Source organism: Vidua macroura, chromosome 19, assembly GCF_024509145.1.
Source record: "Vidua macroura isolate BioBank_ID:100142 chromosome 19, ASM2450914v1, whole genome shotgun sequence".
Classification (NCBI taxonomy): domain Eukaryota; kingdom Metazoa; phylum Chordata; class Aves; order Passeriformes; family Viduidae; genus Vidua; species Vidua macroura.
Genome location: NC_071589.1, coordinates 5841687 through 5855809, shown reverse-complemented (window position 1 = coordinate 5855809; position 14123 = coordinate 5841687). Strand labels below are relative to the sequence as shown.

At 53.9% G+C, this 14123-nt stretch overlaps 2 protein-coding genes across 4 annotated transcripts in view; both read right to left on the bottom strand.

The window, feature by feature from the left end:
• Positions 1 to 229: 229 nt before the first annotated feature.
• Positions 230 to 3439, bottom strand: RSAD1 (radical S-adenosyl methionine domain containing 1). The gene is made up of 7 exons (XM_053995075.1): positions 3349 to 3439; positions 2697 to 3249; positions 1835 to 2252; positions 1398 to 1763; positions 1245 to 1308; positions 882 to 954; positions 230 to 480 (listed from the first exon to the last, which is right to left on the bottom strand). Exons 1-4 carry the CDS (start codon positions 3437 to 3439, stop codon positions 1422 to 1424), a joined length of 1404 nt encoding a protein of 467 aa, XP_053851050.1. The 3' UTR covers positions 230 to 480; positions 882 to 954; positions 1245 to 1308; positions 1398 to 1421.
• A 1518-nt stretch (positions 3440 to 4957) lies between these two features.
• The window catches only part of ACSF2 (acyl-CoA synthetase family member 2), a 36449-nt gene continuing 27283 nt past the window's right edge, over positions 4958 to 14123 (bottom strand). For 2 of the 3 annotated variants that reach the window (XM_053994813.1, XM_053994815.1), the window contains 6 exons: positions 7493 to 7600; positions 7234 to 7385; positions 6655 to 6796; positions 5486 to 5596; positions 5260 to 5328; positions 4958 to 5170 (listed from right to left, as the gene is read on the bottom strand). In XM_053994813.1, coding sequence (XP_053850788.1) covers positions 5120 to 5170; positions 5260 to 5328; positions 5486 to 5596; positions 6655 to 6796; positions 7234 to 7385; positions 7493 to 7600 — 633 coding nt within the window. In that variant the 3' untranslated portion in view covers positions 4958 to 5119. Of the gene's footprint in view, positions 5171 to 5259; positions 5329 to 5485; positions 5597 to 6139; positions 6550 to 6654; positions 6797 to 7233; positions 7386 to 7492; positions 7601 to 14123 lie in introns of those variants that run through there. The other variant, XM_053994814.1, reaches the window with a different exon arrangement.

The window sequence follows — 14123 nt, the reverse complement described above, 5'->3', positions numbered from 1 at the left end:
GACTGCAGAACACCCGGAAGACCGGGACACAGGGGCTTACTGTGCAGTAACCCCTCCCCCCGGCCAGCGCCCCTGCCCAAACACCCCTGAGCCAGCACACTGCTCTTGTGGTTTATTATCCATTATTTATTATCCATTACGGCCGCTTATAGCCCTCGCGCCTCGGCCACCGGCTCGTTCCTCCGCCGGAGTCCCCCTCAGTGGGCGCTGGGCAGCGCCCAGCACCCGCTGCAGCTGCCAGAGCAGGTCGGGCAGCAGTGAGTCCAGCACGGCCAGGCCGGCCCAGGTGCACCGCAGGCCACTGGGAAAGAGGTGGTGGTGAGACCCGGTGGCGCAGGAAGACCCCCGGCCCTGCCCACAGCTCCCTGGGGCTCACCCACTGTCCAGGACAAGCCATCCCTCCTGCTGCAGTGCCCGAGCCTCCCCTGGCTCCCCGAACACAGCCTGCAGGCTGAGCTGGCGGGAGAAGTGCCCCCAGCGCTGTGTGCCCAGGGCAAGAGAAGGATGTTAGTGATGGGGCATCAGCATCCCAGTACCCAAAGGGGCTGCAGGAGAACTGAAGAGGGGCTTTGGAGAAGGGAATGGAGTGACAGGAAAAGGAATGGATGGAAAGGGCAGATTTGGATTAGATATTGGGAAGAAATTCTCCTGTGAGGGAGGTGAGGCCCTGACGCGGGTTGCCCCAAGAAGCTGTGAATGCCACATCCCTGGAAATGTTCAATGCGAGGTTTGACAGGGCTCAGAGCAACCTGGTCTAGTGGAAGGTGTCCCTGCCCACGGCAGGAGGTGGAACGAGATGGGCTTTAAGGTGCCATGCAATCCAAACCATTCCATGATTAGCATCAGGTCGATGTGGGGAGTCCCCATAGGTGGCTCCTCACCTCGTGTGTGATGCCTTCATCCGTGCTTAGTCCTAGGGTGAGCAGCTCCTCCAGCCTGTGGGGACATGGAGAGCTGTGAAGAAGCACAGACAGGGACAGGGCATGGGGAGGGACCCCAGTACTCACTGCTCCAGCAGGCTCAGCACCACCCGACTCCTGGTGCCATGTCCCTGGCTCTGCACCTCCCGCATCCAGGCAACAGGCTCCAGGGTCTGGACACGGGCTTCTCGGCTGCAGCCGCCCTCACCCCGCAGCACAAAGCGCCCATGTGCCCCTGCAGCAGCCAGGTAGGGGGACAACAGAGTTCACGGGGCACATGGCCACACACTCCCCACCCCCAATGGCCCTCCATCACCCCCTTACCTGGCCCCACGCTGATGTACTGGTCAGCCTGCCAGTATGAGAGGTTGTGGGTGCTGAGGGCACCCTGGGGGAGAGCCCTGGGGTGAGGGGAGGGGCTGAGCCTGCTGGGGGACCAGCATGACATTGGGGGACACAGCATGGGGGACATCCCACCTTCCGTGCAAAATTGGAGACCTCTTAATGGCGGAAGCCAGTGGCAACCAGTACATTCCGGGCAGTCTGGTACATGTCAGCCAGCAGATCCTGGGGGGGTGCGGGCAGCACTCCACCCCTGACCTGTGCTGCCAGTGCCGTGCCCCGCTCCAGCATCAGCTGGTACAGGGAGATGTGGTCGTCACAGAGCCTCAGGGTCTCCTCCAGCCGCTGGGCCCAGGCGTCCCGGCTCTGTCCCGGCAGCCCAAACAGGAGGTCGATGGAGGTTCGGCCAGGAAAGAGCCCCTGCGCTGCTTCCACAGCCTTCCGTGCCTCTGCCGCTGTGTGCTCCCGGCCCAGCATCCTCAGCTCGACGTCATCCAGCGACTGTGGAGAGAGCACGGTGACAATGGGGTCACGGGGGGCTGCAGGGGTGTGGCGGGGAGAGCCCCTCTCACCTGGACGCCGATGGAGAGGCGATTGACCCCAGCTGCCCTGAAGCCGGCAAGGGGAGATGCGCTGGTGGAGCTGGGGTTGACCTCCAGCGTCACCTCAGCACCAGCCGGAAGGTGGGCAGCCCCCGCCACAGCCTCCAACACTGCCGCAACAGTGCTGGGGCTGGCCAGGCTGGGGGTGCCCCCACCGAAGAAGACAGAGGTGACACTGTAGGGCAGAGGATGGGAAACTGCAGGTGGGCACGGAAGGGCCCAGCACTCCCCATGAGCCCACCCTGTACACCCACCTGTGCACCTGGCTGAGGCGGAGCAGGGTCTGTGCCTTCCGCACCAGGCAGGCGCGCACGGCCGCCTCGTCCACCGCCGGCACCACGTACGTGTTGAAGTTTCAGTAGGAGCAGCGCTTGCGACAGTAGGGCCACTGCGGGCATGGGGCGTGTGGGGGGCAGCCATGCCCACACCCCTAGCCACTCCATTTTGAGGGGAAACACCCCCAGCCCAGTGCATGGACCTTGGCGTCCCCCACCTGCCCCACAAGGCAAACGACCCACAGGTGTGACTCTTCATGTGCACGGCTCGAAGACACCTCAGTTCAGGCTAGCCCCATGACACGTACACGGCTGGGCTCTCCTCGACGTGTATAAGCCCCGGGACTCTCGACGTGTATAAGCCCCGGGGTCCCACATGCACCCACGTGTGTGCGAGCCCCAAGGAGCCACATTCACCCTCCACCTGTGCCAGCCCCGTGCCCCTCAAGGCGTACAAGCCCCAGGACCCACGTGTGTCCCCACGTGTGCAAACCCGTGACTCCCCACGCACCCCCGCACATACACAGCCCCGGGGTCCCCCCCGGGTCTCCGCTCACGTGCACGTAGAGCGCGGCTGTGGCGGGAGCGGCTGTTTCTGGGACCGGTCCCGGTTCTCGTCCCGGGCCACCCCCGCCGGGCACCGCCCCTGCAACAGCCGCCAGCTTCCGCGGCCAGCCCCGCGCCGCCGCCATGGGACCCCCGGGCCGCGGCACCGCCCGCCCCGGGCGGGCACCGAGTGGGGCCGCCCCCGGCGTGCGCGGAGCCGGGGCGCAGGGGCCGGAGGCGGGATCGAGGGCAAAGTCTTTTCGCTCTCGACGGGGCTCTGCAGGGGATGCTCGCTGTGAATGACGGGGGTGCTGCGGTCAGTGTCCTCCCCCGGAGCTGGGAATGCAGGAGTCACCGTCTTCTCCCGGTGCTGCGGATGCCGGGGGCAGTGTCCTCCCCAGACGCACGGTCCGAACGAGGTTTGGGACCTGCCCCCGCATCCTTCCCTGGCTGCTCCTCGGGGCCGGGAAGGGTTTTCCGGAGTTTCAGCGGAGGAAGGTGGCCTGTCCCCACTCAGGGTTGTGCAAACCCGCAGCTGACGAACCCCGACGTCAGTAGTTGTCTCTATTAATAGTCACGAGGAACTCTGAAATGCCCATGACAAAGGCTGGGACTGCAGATTCCCGTTCCCAGGCCAGAAACGCATAGTTCGGTGTAAACCACCCCTGTTGTAACCTTCCCTCTCCGGGGAGTTTCCGAGCAGGCAGCGAGGACTATAAGAGTGGGACTCAGGCACGGGCAGGGCAGAAGCCATAGAGCGAGCCTGGAGCACTGCACACACCGAGTCTGCACTGGCAGCTAAAAGGGCCAGCTTTTCCTCTTCCGTGAGTATTTACAGCCAGGGATGCATTATCTCAGGGGTTGGGAAGGGGCAGGGGACACCGCGGGAGGTGTCCTGGCTGGTGAGGACTGGACATGCTCTGGGAAAGGCATGGGATGATAGGGAAGGCTTCCTTGGTACCAGGCTCTGCCAGAGCTCACACACCATGGATGGTGCTGCTCCATTCCCAGAACAGGAGCAGAAATGGGGTGGCAGGGACTGTTACCCCTCTGCTGGCTGTGACCAGGACCCACTGGTTTTCTTAGCAGTGTGTCTGTCCTCACTAGCCAGGGCTGGTGTCACTGTCATTTCTTATCCACTGCCCCCCAGCTACAGTGAGTACATGAGGCACCTGTAGGCAGAGCAGGGGTTGTGCCAAGGCTGGAGGTACTGATCAGGGAGGGGAGCAGAAGCTCCACTCACTGCAGGCCTGTCCTGCACCTGGGTTAGTGATGTGGGAAACAAAAGAAGATAAACGGCCCTTCCCTAGACATCAGTCACAGATGCCCTCTGTGTCCCCAAGGACCCTGGCAACAGTTGCTGTCATGCAGGTAACAGTTCTTCCCTCGGGAAGGAAGGTGACAGAGGTAATGAGGGAAGGGAGGAGACGTGAGCAAAATGTGGAAGGATCAGTGCTGAAACCAGCCCCACGAGCAGTGTGGGAACAGGAGAGGAACTTGCTGGAAGTACAGTGTACAGAAGGAGTCTGATACAAACCATCTGTGTTTTTTCTTTCAGAGTGCAGACGTGGACAGGGGACTTGGCCCTGCTGTCTGCTTCCATGGGTAGAGCCCACAGCCCAGCTGTGAGATGAAGGATTGAGACCTCGCTGACGCTTCTTCTTTCTCCCTGTTGCATTGCCCTCTACCCACCAGAGGAAGCCAAGCATGGAGGGGGCCCAGCCTTAGCTCTGCTCGGAAAGGAAACAGGAGGGAGACAGCAGGAGGTCAGCGAGAGTTGGCGGCAACCTTATCTACTTTCCAGCTGGGATGGGACACTTCTGCTGGCAAAGAGGAGCTCTGCCATCCCTCTTCTCACAGGAGTGTTTCATGGTTGGGAGGTACCAAATAACTCCCGTAAAATGCTGTCCCAGGTACGCTCTGCTTCACGCTGCCTATGGGACAGGAATTTTGGTATTTCTGCAACAACCTTACTGTCTGTCTTGTCCAAAACAACAAAATAAACAAAGCTGTGTCTAGCTTGGAGAAGGTTTTTTTTTTTTTTTTTTTTCTGGGAAACACCTGGGGGAGATGTGGGAACAGAGTGAGGTTTTCCAGCCAGTTTTAGAGAGCCCCACTGCAAAGTCTCATTCTCTGAAACCCCTGGCCCTCATTTCAGGGGTTCAGTTGCTCTTAAATGACCCAGGAGTCTCACAACATCCAAGGATGGGATGGGAAGCCAGGCCAGGGCATTTGGGCTTAAGAGTGTCAGTAAAATACCCACCAGCATATGTTCAACTCTGTAAAACTCTGTTTTATTGACTAAAAGTGCCATCAGCCCAATGTCAGGGAGGGAAAGTCTCCATTGCATAGCCCAAGGCACAGGTGAAAACCAGTCTCAGAGCTGACTGAAATGGGGTTGATTTCTCCTGGTTTTTGCTCTACCTTCCCCATCTCAGAGCTGCAAGTGCTTCTCTATTTGCTCCCTCAACTTGTATTTCTGAATCTGGAATAGAGGGCAGAGAGCAGGGAGAGAGACTCAGAGAGAGCTGGGACAGAATGCCAGGGTTCCTGTCCTGCCCCAGCCCCTCTTACCTTGCCTGAGACAGTGAGTGGGTACTGGCTCACAAACACAACATAACGTGGGATCTTGAAATGCGAGATCTGAGAAGAGAAAAACTGGGGCTACACAATCTGAATGAACAGCCTGGCACTGCCAGGGCTGGGTCCCCCAGTGCTCTAAATCCATGGGATTTCATCCACCAGTCCCCAGCAGCCACTGGGTGTACTGATCTGGAAGGAAACAGGACTGGGAACCCACCTTCCCTTTGCAGAAAGCTTTAATCTCTTCCTTGGTGCAGTCCTGCCCAGCCCGCAGTCGGATGCAGGCACAGATCTCTTCTCCCATCCTCGAATCCTTCACACCAACTACCTGGTCAGGACAGATGGACAGTGTGACCCTTGGGGGTGTTCCTGGCCTCCCACAGGGTCTGTGTGCTGGCCCATGGTGTGTTCCCTGACGCCATACCACAGGGTGCTGGAGCATTGTGGATGCAACATGGACCTGTCATCATCCCTCTGATTCCAAAAAAATGGGGCAAGAGGTTTCACAAACAACAAGGAGACTTGGTAGGCTGCCATGAGTGCTTCAGGATCTCCAGATGGAATGGCAGAGGAGGGATGAGGTTGAATTAAAGGATTATAATCACAGATCTTAGTGGGTCACTACCTGTGACACCAGGAAATGGGCTTCCCAAGCCTGAGCTCTCTCCAAAGTTTGCTCCCACTATTCCACAAGAATCCTACTGTCATTCCCTGCTTTGAACCACTATCTCCAACTGCTAGAGACACGTTGATCCTTTTGAGTCCAGAGCAGTGACATAAAGCCCTAGAAACCACATAAACAGGGCTGGTTTGCAACCCATCTGCACTGGGACTGCTCCAAAGAGAGATGCTTGCCTGGCACCGGCAGAACTCTGGCTAAATAAGCAGTTTATTTATGGGGAAACTTGTCTGGCACAAAACCTGGAGGAGAACAATCCCAGCAAATAGGGAACAGCTGCTCAGTCCTGGAAATCTTTGCTGTCTTGCAAAGGAGTGAAACAAAGTCTCACTCCTCATCTCCAGAGCTTGTTGGAAGAGTCTTCCTGGATGTCAGAGTTGAGCAATTATCAGTAAAAACTGTCCTTCCAGACTGCTTTCTGAGTAAGAAGTTCAGAGGGAGTTATGAAAGTGGACAGGCAGTTTAAAACTGAAGAATGACAAGCACTTTGGAGATATGAGCTGGAACACAAGGAGATTGCCACAATCCATATGCCTCATGCCACTTCCATCCCATGAGCCTGTCCCTCCTCCTTGCTTACCAATATTACATGGAATTTGATGCTGAAAACAGGGAAAGACAACTAGGTTCCAAGCAGCAATCCCAGAAGCTTTATGTACAGGATTCCCAAAAACAGATTCTCACCCACCCCACCTCCTCCCGCTCACCTGGACCTCCTCAACCTTGGGATGGGTGTGGAGGAACTGCTCAAGTTCTGTTGGATAGATGTTCTCTCCTCCCCGAATAATCATATCCTTGCAACGCCCTATAATTTTGCAGTAGCCATGCTCATTAAGGATCCCGAGGTCCCTGCAATGACAGCACCCTTCTAGTCCTGTCCCAGCTGGGTGGAAGAATGGCTGATGCTCCCACCCAGCCAAGGTGGTATCAGAGGATAATGGTTGTGATGCCACCTGAGCACATGGAAGAGATCAAAGAGCTCCTGTTACAGAAACTGGCAGCGTCCACACAAGCACCAGGATTTAGAGGGGAGGCAATGCCTGGCCCTGCCTTGTACCCCCACAATCCCTCCATGCACAAGTGGTCAGTGACAATCCCCCTGTCCAGGGACACTCAGCACGAAGGTCTCTGCTAAAAGCAGTTCTGAAGTGTCACAGACAGATCAAAGGGATAAACTGGGACAGTTTTCTCTACTTTGGAAATCCTAGCCAAGCACCCATGCACACCCATGCCTCCTCATCCAGTGCCACCCTGTGGGACCACCTGGGAGAAGCTCTCAGACTCACCCTGTTTTGTACCACCTCTCAGCAGTGATCACTTCACTTGTCTTGGCAGGGTCATTCCAGTAGCCCAGCATGACACAGTAGCCACGGATCTGAAGCTCCCCAGGAGTGTTCAGAGGCACAGATTGCCCTGTTTCTGGATCCTCAATTTTTGCCTGGAAGAGAAGAAGGGCTTAGTTGGACATCAGCACCAGACAGGGAGGATGGAGTGAGGTCTGCTGCTGGCAGAGCACCTGGAGCACATGGGAAAGGTCATGGTCACCTCTGTGTGGGGAAAGATGTATCCCACTGTCTCAGTTTTCTGGTCAATGCTGTCATTGGGGAACCCCATGAAGGTGACAGGGCTGTTTTCTGTGGTCCCATAGGCAACCTGCAAACACAGGAGAGGAAATGTGTCTCAATGGGAAAGGGGACCACACAGCTTCAGACACAGGAAAGACAAAGCTGGTCATGACTGCAGGGGTGGGGTCTGAGGAGGATGTTTTCCCAAGCCACTCAGGCGACAGGAAGTCCTGCCCTGCTGGCTCTGGATGGGGCCCTCCAGACACTTCTGCCAGAGAGTCTTGGAGAAACAGGAGCTAAAGCATCACTGCACCTGCCTGATATGGCCTTCTTCATTCCCTCACAGTGCTCCTGACCCCATCACCCACAACACTTGGGGTGTCATGTACTTTTGACACCCTAACTGCTATTCTTGGAGGACTCCAGGGCTCGCCATCCTCTTTTTCAACCCTTGCTTCTCCAAGAACCCTTGCTTCTCCTGTCCTGTACCATCTCTGCCAGACACTGACTTTGCCTTGGTGCCCTTGCAGCCAAGGTACTGAGTTCACCTTGCATTTCTAACAACTCAGGGAACATAGGACATCACTTTGGAAAAACCCTGGAGCCAGCAGCAGACCTCTGTGGGAGACAGTGTGTCCTCCAGCATGGCTGCTTGCTGCAGATCCTTTTGCAAACATCAGCCCCTGTAATCCTTGTAAGGACATCACGAGGCTGCTCAACACTTGGCACAGCTGCCCTTAAAGACCCAAAGCCTCACAGCAGTACAAAAGCTTCTTGCTGCTAAACCTCCTGCACAGCTAATCCCAATGGCAGGCTCTGAGCCACCTCAGCTGAAGGTCACTTCTCCTCAGAAGAAAATTCCAGTGCTTTATGCCCAGTTCAGTGGCCAGGCTGAGGCGGCTGGAGCCACAAAAGAGGTGCCCTGGGCAGCTCTGAGCTGCACCAACAGCACCATCGCTGGGATTGCTACTACATCTCTAGGTCTTGGGAGCTGTGTTTCAGCAGTGGGAGCTGCTGGAGCACTGCTCTGGTGTTTCTGACCCACTCAGAGTAATGTCATCCCAGTAATGTCAACTGTGGCTGCTTTGCTGGGAGAGCATGGCTGTGAAAGGGCTGATGTGGGAAGTATTTCCTCATTTCTCCTGCAGTTCTCCAGACTGACACGTGAGCAGCTCTGACCCTCAAATTGCCCTGGCACCCAGATCTGGTCAGTTCCTTCAGAGTAAATGCCCAGGTGTGCCTACCATGGTCATGACTTGGGCATGGTGCTCACCCAACTCCAGGCACTGTGCCCCAAATTAACGTGGAGCTTGGCAAAGGACTATGATGAAGCATGTGAACAAGGATGAAGATATTGTGAATGAGCTGAACACAACACTGGTATAGGGTACAACAGTGTGTAATAACACCAGAGCACTTGGCACTTTCCACTGCTTGGAGCTGCTGGAGGAACTCATGTTGGGCACAGTCTGTCACAATGGCTGATGCTCTTGTTGACTGCACCAGGGTCAGCATGAATCCAAGCTAGAGCCTGCTTTTATCCAGGAATCTGGAGAAGAACTTCTTCAGGATGCGGCAGGGACCATCTGGTGCAAACTGCTCTGCTTGGAGCCTGGCAGCCCCCAGGGAGCAACTGTGAATAGGCTTCTGCTCCCAGACACAAGGACAACTTCCCAGCTGGGTGCAAACCCACAGCATCTCATGCTCAGACTGGATTTCTCTCCCACCCACTAATACAAGTCCTGTGGCTGGATCAAATGACTGACCAGACCCAAATCCAAGACCTTAAACACATATTAAAAATCCCAGTGCCTTTGTTTTTTTGTTTTATTCTGTTGGATGAATTGCAGTGTGGGTCCCAGGATCCCAGCCAAGCCCTGAGTCAATCCTTGCTGCCTCTCCAGGTCACTCCAGCAGTTTAATTGGATGCAGGAGCAGGCATCTCCCTGGCAGAATGATGCTGTGAGTGCTGTGGCTCACCAGGCTCCTCCAGATGCCTAGCACTGTGTCCTTTACCCCAAACACCAGCTATTGATGCCTTGGCCTGTGGCTTGTCCCCATAAACACCCTCGTACCCTCAGAAATGGGCTTCCCAGTTGGTTCAGAGGGCAACACAGGTCTGAACCTCCAGCCCCTCATCTGTTTCCTAACTACTGCTTCCCCTGCCTGCACCAGCACATCACTCTGTAGCTGGTTACCAGGATGTTGCTCCAGATTTTTCCAAGATGTCTTAGGATGGTTATCCACAGCTGTATTCCTGGGATGGAGGCAGGGGATGAAGCAAACACTTGTGACAGCACAGCTGTCTTCCCAACCCTTTTCTGACACGTGGACCATCTCACAAGTCCATTGTCAGCAGCAGACAAAACACTTCCACGAAACTCCACACACCAATTTAAACTTGGAAATATTCCTAGCCTTCATGACTCAAGGGGACACTTAACATCATTCAGCCTTGTCATCTGGTGTAACTCAGTCCAGAAAACCTCACCCAATAATTTCAGCATCAGCTCCATAATTTCCACTGGAGCTGTATGTAGTGTCAAAGCAGAGCTTTCCAGAGGCAAAGATTCCAGCTTGGACCCTTGGCTTCAAGAGGAGCTACAAGAATACAAAATGTAATTGACCACAAAGCCTTTTTTTACTGTAGGACCACAAGTGACCCCCCAACATCCAGATCGGTCCTGCTCTCAGTAATGACAAAGACAGCTCCAAAACAAACTGCTGCCTAACTTGCTCCTACCAACAAGAGATTCATTCTTTGTGAATCCCAAGCCTCGGTATAAACCAGGAATGAAAAGAACATCTTAGCAGAACTGTGTTTTTTAAAGCACATTTCCCAAACATTTCCTGCTAGTGCTGTTCAAATACTGGTCCAAATACTGTGGAACAGGCAAACAGCCTGAAGAGAGAAGCGTCTAAAAATTAAAAATAAAGTAAAAACAATCAGACTCCAGTCTCTTTAGTAAACATTTGGAAGGCAGGCTGATGTGTTGGGGACTGTGGGGACTCTGAAGACCCTGGGTTTTTCCCAACTGTGGTGCTTATTTCCTGCATAACTTGGAAGAAGCCACATCAGCCCTCTGCTCCTTGGTTTTCCCTGGCATTCAACAGCAATAAAAACACCCAGTGTCCTCCACATTCAACTGCTGCTGAATGGCTGTAATGAAGAGGCTGGGGTTTTAACTGCCAGTAGCCCAAGTGGGTTATACTGGGTGGGACTGGAGCAGAAGGTCAGGGCTGCAGAAAAGCATGAGTTCCTTGGAGGACACCCTACCCTGGACCTGAGCACTTCTCAGGGAGGATCTTCATACTCCTCATCACCACCCTCTGGTTGTGCCATGCTAGAGGATGATGATGGCAGGGCTTGAATTGCCAAACTAAAGCCTACAGAAATGGAGCTTTGCTGGAGACAATACTGGCCTCAGAAAAGAAGCAGCAAATTGACTGTGAAATAATAGGGATTTTCAGACTTCAAAGAGGGCATACATGAACAACAGAAAGCAGACTGGCAACCCAAGAGATGTGTTCGGGGACCTCTAAGAGGCCCTTTGAATGCCTCTCAGAGTAACATGCTGGATGGATATAATTATCCCTAAACCCGTGCTGACTGCATCTGTCTTGGATATCTCTACCTGAGTCAACCCCATCCCTTCCCATCACTGCCAGCTCCAAATCATTCTTAACTGAGCAAGAACCTTCCCTCACTCACTGCCACTTCCCCTGCTCACTGCTAAGATCACTCTAAACTTTTCTGTCCCCTGGGGACATGCATCTCCTTGCTTTAGAGATATCCCACTATCCCAAATTGTACTGGAATATTCCTGAACCTTCAGGTCAACTTTGCTGCTGCAAAAAAACAACTTCTGATCGCATCCAGCCTGTATCACACTGAGATCTCATTTCCTTCCCCAGCAACAGTACCATCTTTGTGTCAAAAACATCAGGACACAAACAGGTCTTGCAGGACAAATCTCCAAGGGTGGCCACCCTGTTGACATCTCTCTCCACCAAGAGAGCTGCCAAACAGTCCCAGTTTGGATGGGGCTTAAAAGAGATCCCAGAAATATTAGGTGCCCAAAGCACCTTCTTTGTGCTGTGGCATGCAATGGCTTTGCCTCAGGAGGAGACCGAAAGGACAAGCCAGTGTGCCCAGGCTGAGACTGCACTGGGAATGAATCTCCTGTTATTGCCCAGTTAGGAAAAGCTGCTCCTCATGGTCTTGAGTTAAAGCTGCCTCTCTTCTCTCCAGGCAAAGCAGAAGCCTTGAGGCTTGGAAGTGTTTCCCCCTTCCTGCCAGCAGTGCAGAAGTGCTGCCTAGTGGCAACCAGCAAAGACATGGGCAGTTACTGGTTTATCCACAGTGTGATAAAAGGTCTTTACTGTGCAATTAACTCCATCCTCCCTAATGCTGATGCCAATGCATTTGGGAAAAGTGAAATTAAAATGAAAGTGAGAGAAAATGTACAAAGTGTCACGTGAAGGTAGAAAACCAATGGTTTGGGGGTATCAGGATGCTCAAAGCTATTGGAGAAGGAAACTCAGCAAAAATCTAGGAGCAAAGGTAACATCCCTATGGATTTGGAGAGCTCAGCTCTGACCAAACACATGGCTGGAAGTCTGGAATCATGTTGCATCCATGAGGCATTTAAAATGTTCTCACAGCCCATTTCCACAGCTACAGAAACCACCTACTCATCAGGTCGTCCCCAAAACAAGGTGGGGTGGGATGAGGAGGCCAAGGACAAGCAGAAATGTTGTCACCACAAGGAGCCCACTTTCCATTTTGAGAACAGAGGGGACTAATGGCTGGGGAACATTTGGGAAAGTCAGAAGTCTTGCATGGATCAGTGGTGCTCCACAAGGGAAGAAGGCTCTGCAAACCAGGACAAGAGCCCTGGCCAGAGTAGTGAGATGCTAGGGAACATCTGGTGCCTTGCAGGGTGGACACAGCAGGGCTGGGAGAGGCTGTAAGGGCTGGGTGAGCTTCACTGGAGAGGCCAAGAGCCTCATCCAGCAGCTGCTGAAATCAGCAGAAGGGAAGGGTGGGTAGACATCAATGGGGAGCCAAACTGGCAGCAGATCAATGGGTGGAGGCCATGTTACAGTAGAAGAAAACCATCAGAAGGAAGGAGGTAGACCCACCATCACCTCCTCCAGCTCAACAAGCAGCCCTCACACTGCAGTATGGGGACTCTTCAAGAATTTAAAATAAAAATGGCAATTCAGGTCTGAACTTAGAGCCCTGGATGCTACTGCTGGGACAGGAGCTGCCTGGAAGAGAGGGGAACCCAGGAAAGCCTCTGGGACTCACCTTTGCCCACCCACCACAGCTCTTCAAACACTGTGTGAAGCGTACTCTGTCCTTGGGACAAATCCATGGGACAGTGCTGAACTTGCACCTTCTCCCACTCTGCTCCCAACCCAGCACTCAGTGCCAAGGGCTCAGCTCCACAAGAGCTGAGACGCTCCAGGACACCCCCAGAAGCTGCCTGAGCCCCCACCTTCAGCCAAAATGAGGAGGGCTGCACCCCAAGGCCAGCTACACTGGTGCCACTCCAAGAAGGTGATTGCAAGTCTGCACTGTCACAGGAAACCAGATCTGGAGTCCTAAAACTACAGAATCAGGCTTAAAAGAACAATGGACTATTTCAACTATGGAGCTGTCTTGATATGCCAAAACTGTTCATACTTATAAAAATAAAGATGGAATAGAGCACCTCCAGTATTGTACCAAACCAGGTCAGACCTGCAACATCAAAGAAACAGCCCAAATCTATATTTATACTGCTTCAAAAACTGTATTTATTTGCTTAGCCCACAATGCCTCAAAGAAGGAGAGAAGGGTAGTCCAGCATCTGCAAATCACCAGCAATGTTTGCAGAACTGTTACTCAATTAAGAAAGAGAGGTGGCAGGATAATCCTGCCTCTTCTGCAATGTCCTTGCAGTGCTGGTCCCAGAGGATGTGTGAGGTAGGAGCTGGCCAGGACTCAGCTCCCCTTGACTGCGGCACAGGGACACCAACACTGCTCCATTGTCACCTGCAGACTGCAAACCACCCACGAGTGGGACCCAGGCAGGCTTTTGAGGATGGCTGGACATTTGCTGGCCAGTTGAGGGTTGCAAAACCTGGTGTGCGAAGAGCAGAGCCGTCCAGTGAGCAGCTCAAAACACACACAGCCTGGAGCCAGGGGAGAGGTGCCAACTGTGGCAGATGCCAAACAGCTCCCACCACAGGAATGTGCTTGCTGAGGCATGGAAATCAAAAAATACTAAAGGAAAGAACTTCCTTTTATTCACCATTTGGGTCTGGAAAATGGATCTGAGGAGCAGACACCTTTTCCCTCTTGCCACTCCACTGTGGCACCAATAATAACCTGGCACCAACCTAAACTATACTTCAGGATCAGGACTGGCAGGAGTGCTGAAGCAGGGACAGCTTCCCACCTCACATCAGCATCGTGGCAGCTATATCCCAGCATTTTCACAAGGAAGCTACACTTCACTGGTGTCCACAGCCACAGGACACACATCCCTGCAGGGAGAGTGTCTCTGTCCCACCAGATCTGCAGTTTCAGCCAGCAAACAGATAAAGGGTGGAAGAAAGTG

Excerpts from the sequence above, each read along its gene's own strand:
- RSAD1 (XM_053995075.1), bottom strand. The coding sequence starts at position 3,439 with ATGGCTTCTGCCCTGCCCGTGCCTGAGTCCCACTCTTATAGTCCTCGC. Across the intron at positions 2,253-2,696 it reads CAGCCGCGCTCTACGTGCAC|TGGCCCTACTGTCGCAAGCG; the intron begins GTGAGCGGAGAC and ends CCATGCCCGCAG. Across the intron at positions 1,764-1,834 it reads GCCTCTCCATCGGCGTCCAG|TCGCTGGATGACGTCGAGCT; the intron begins GTGAGAGGGGCT and ends CTCTCTCCACAG.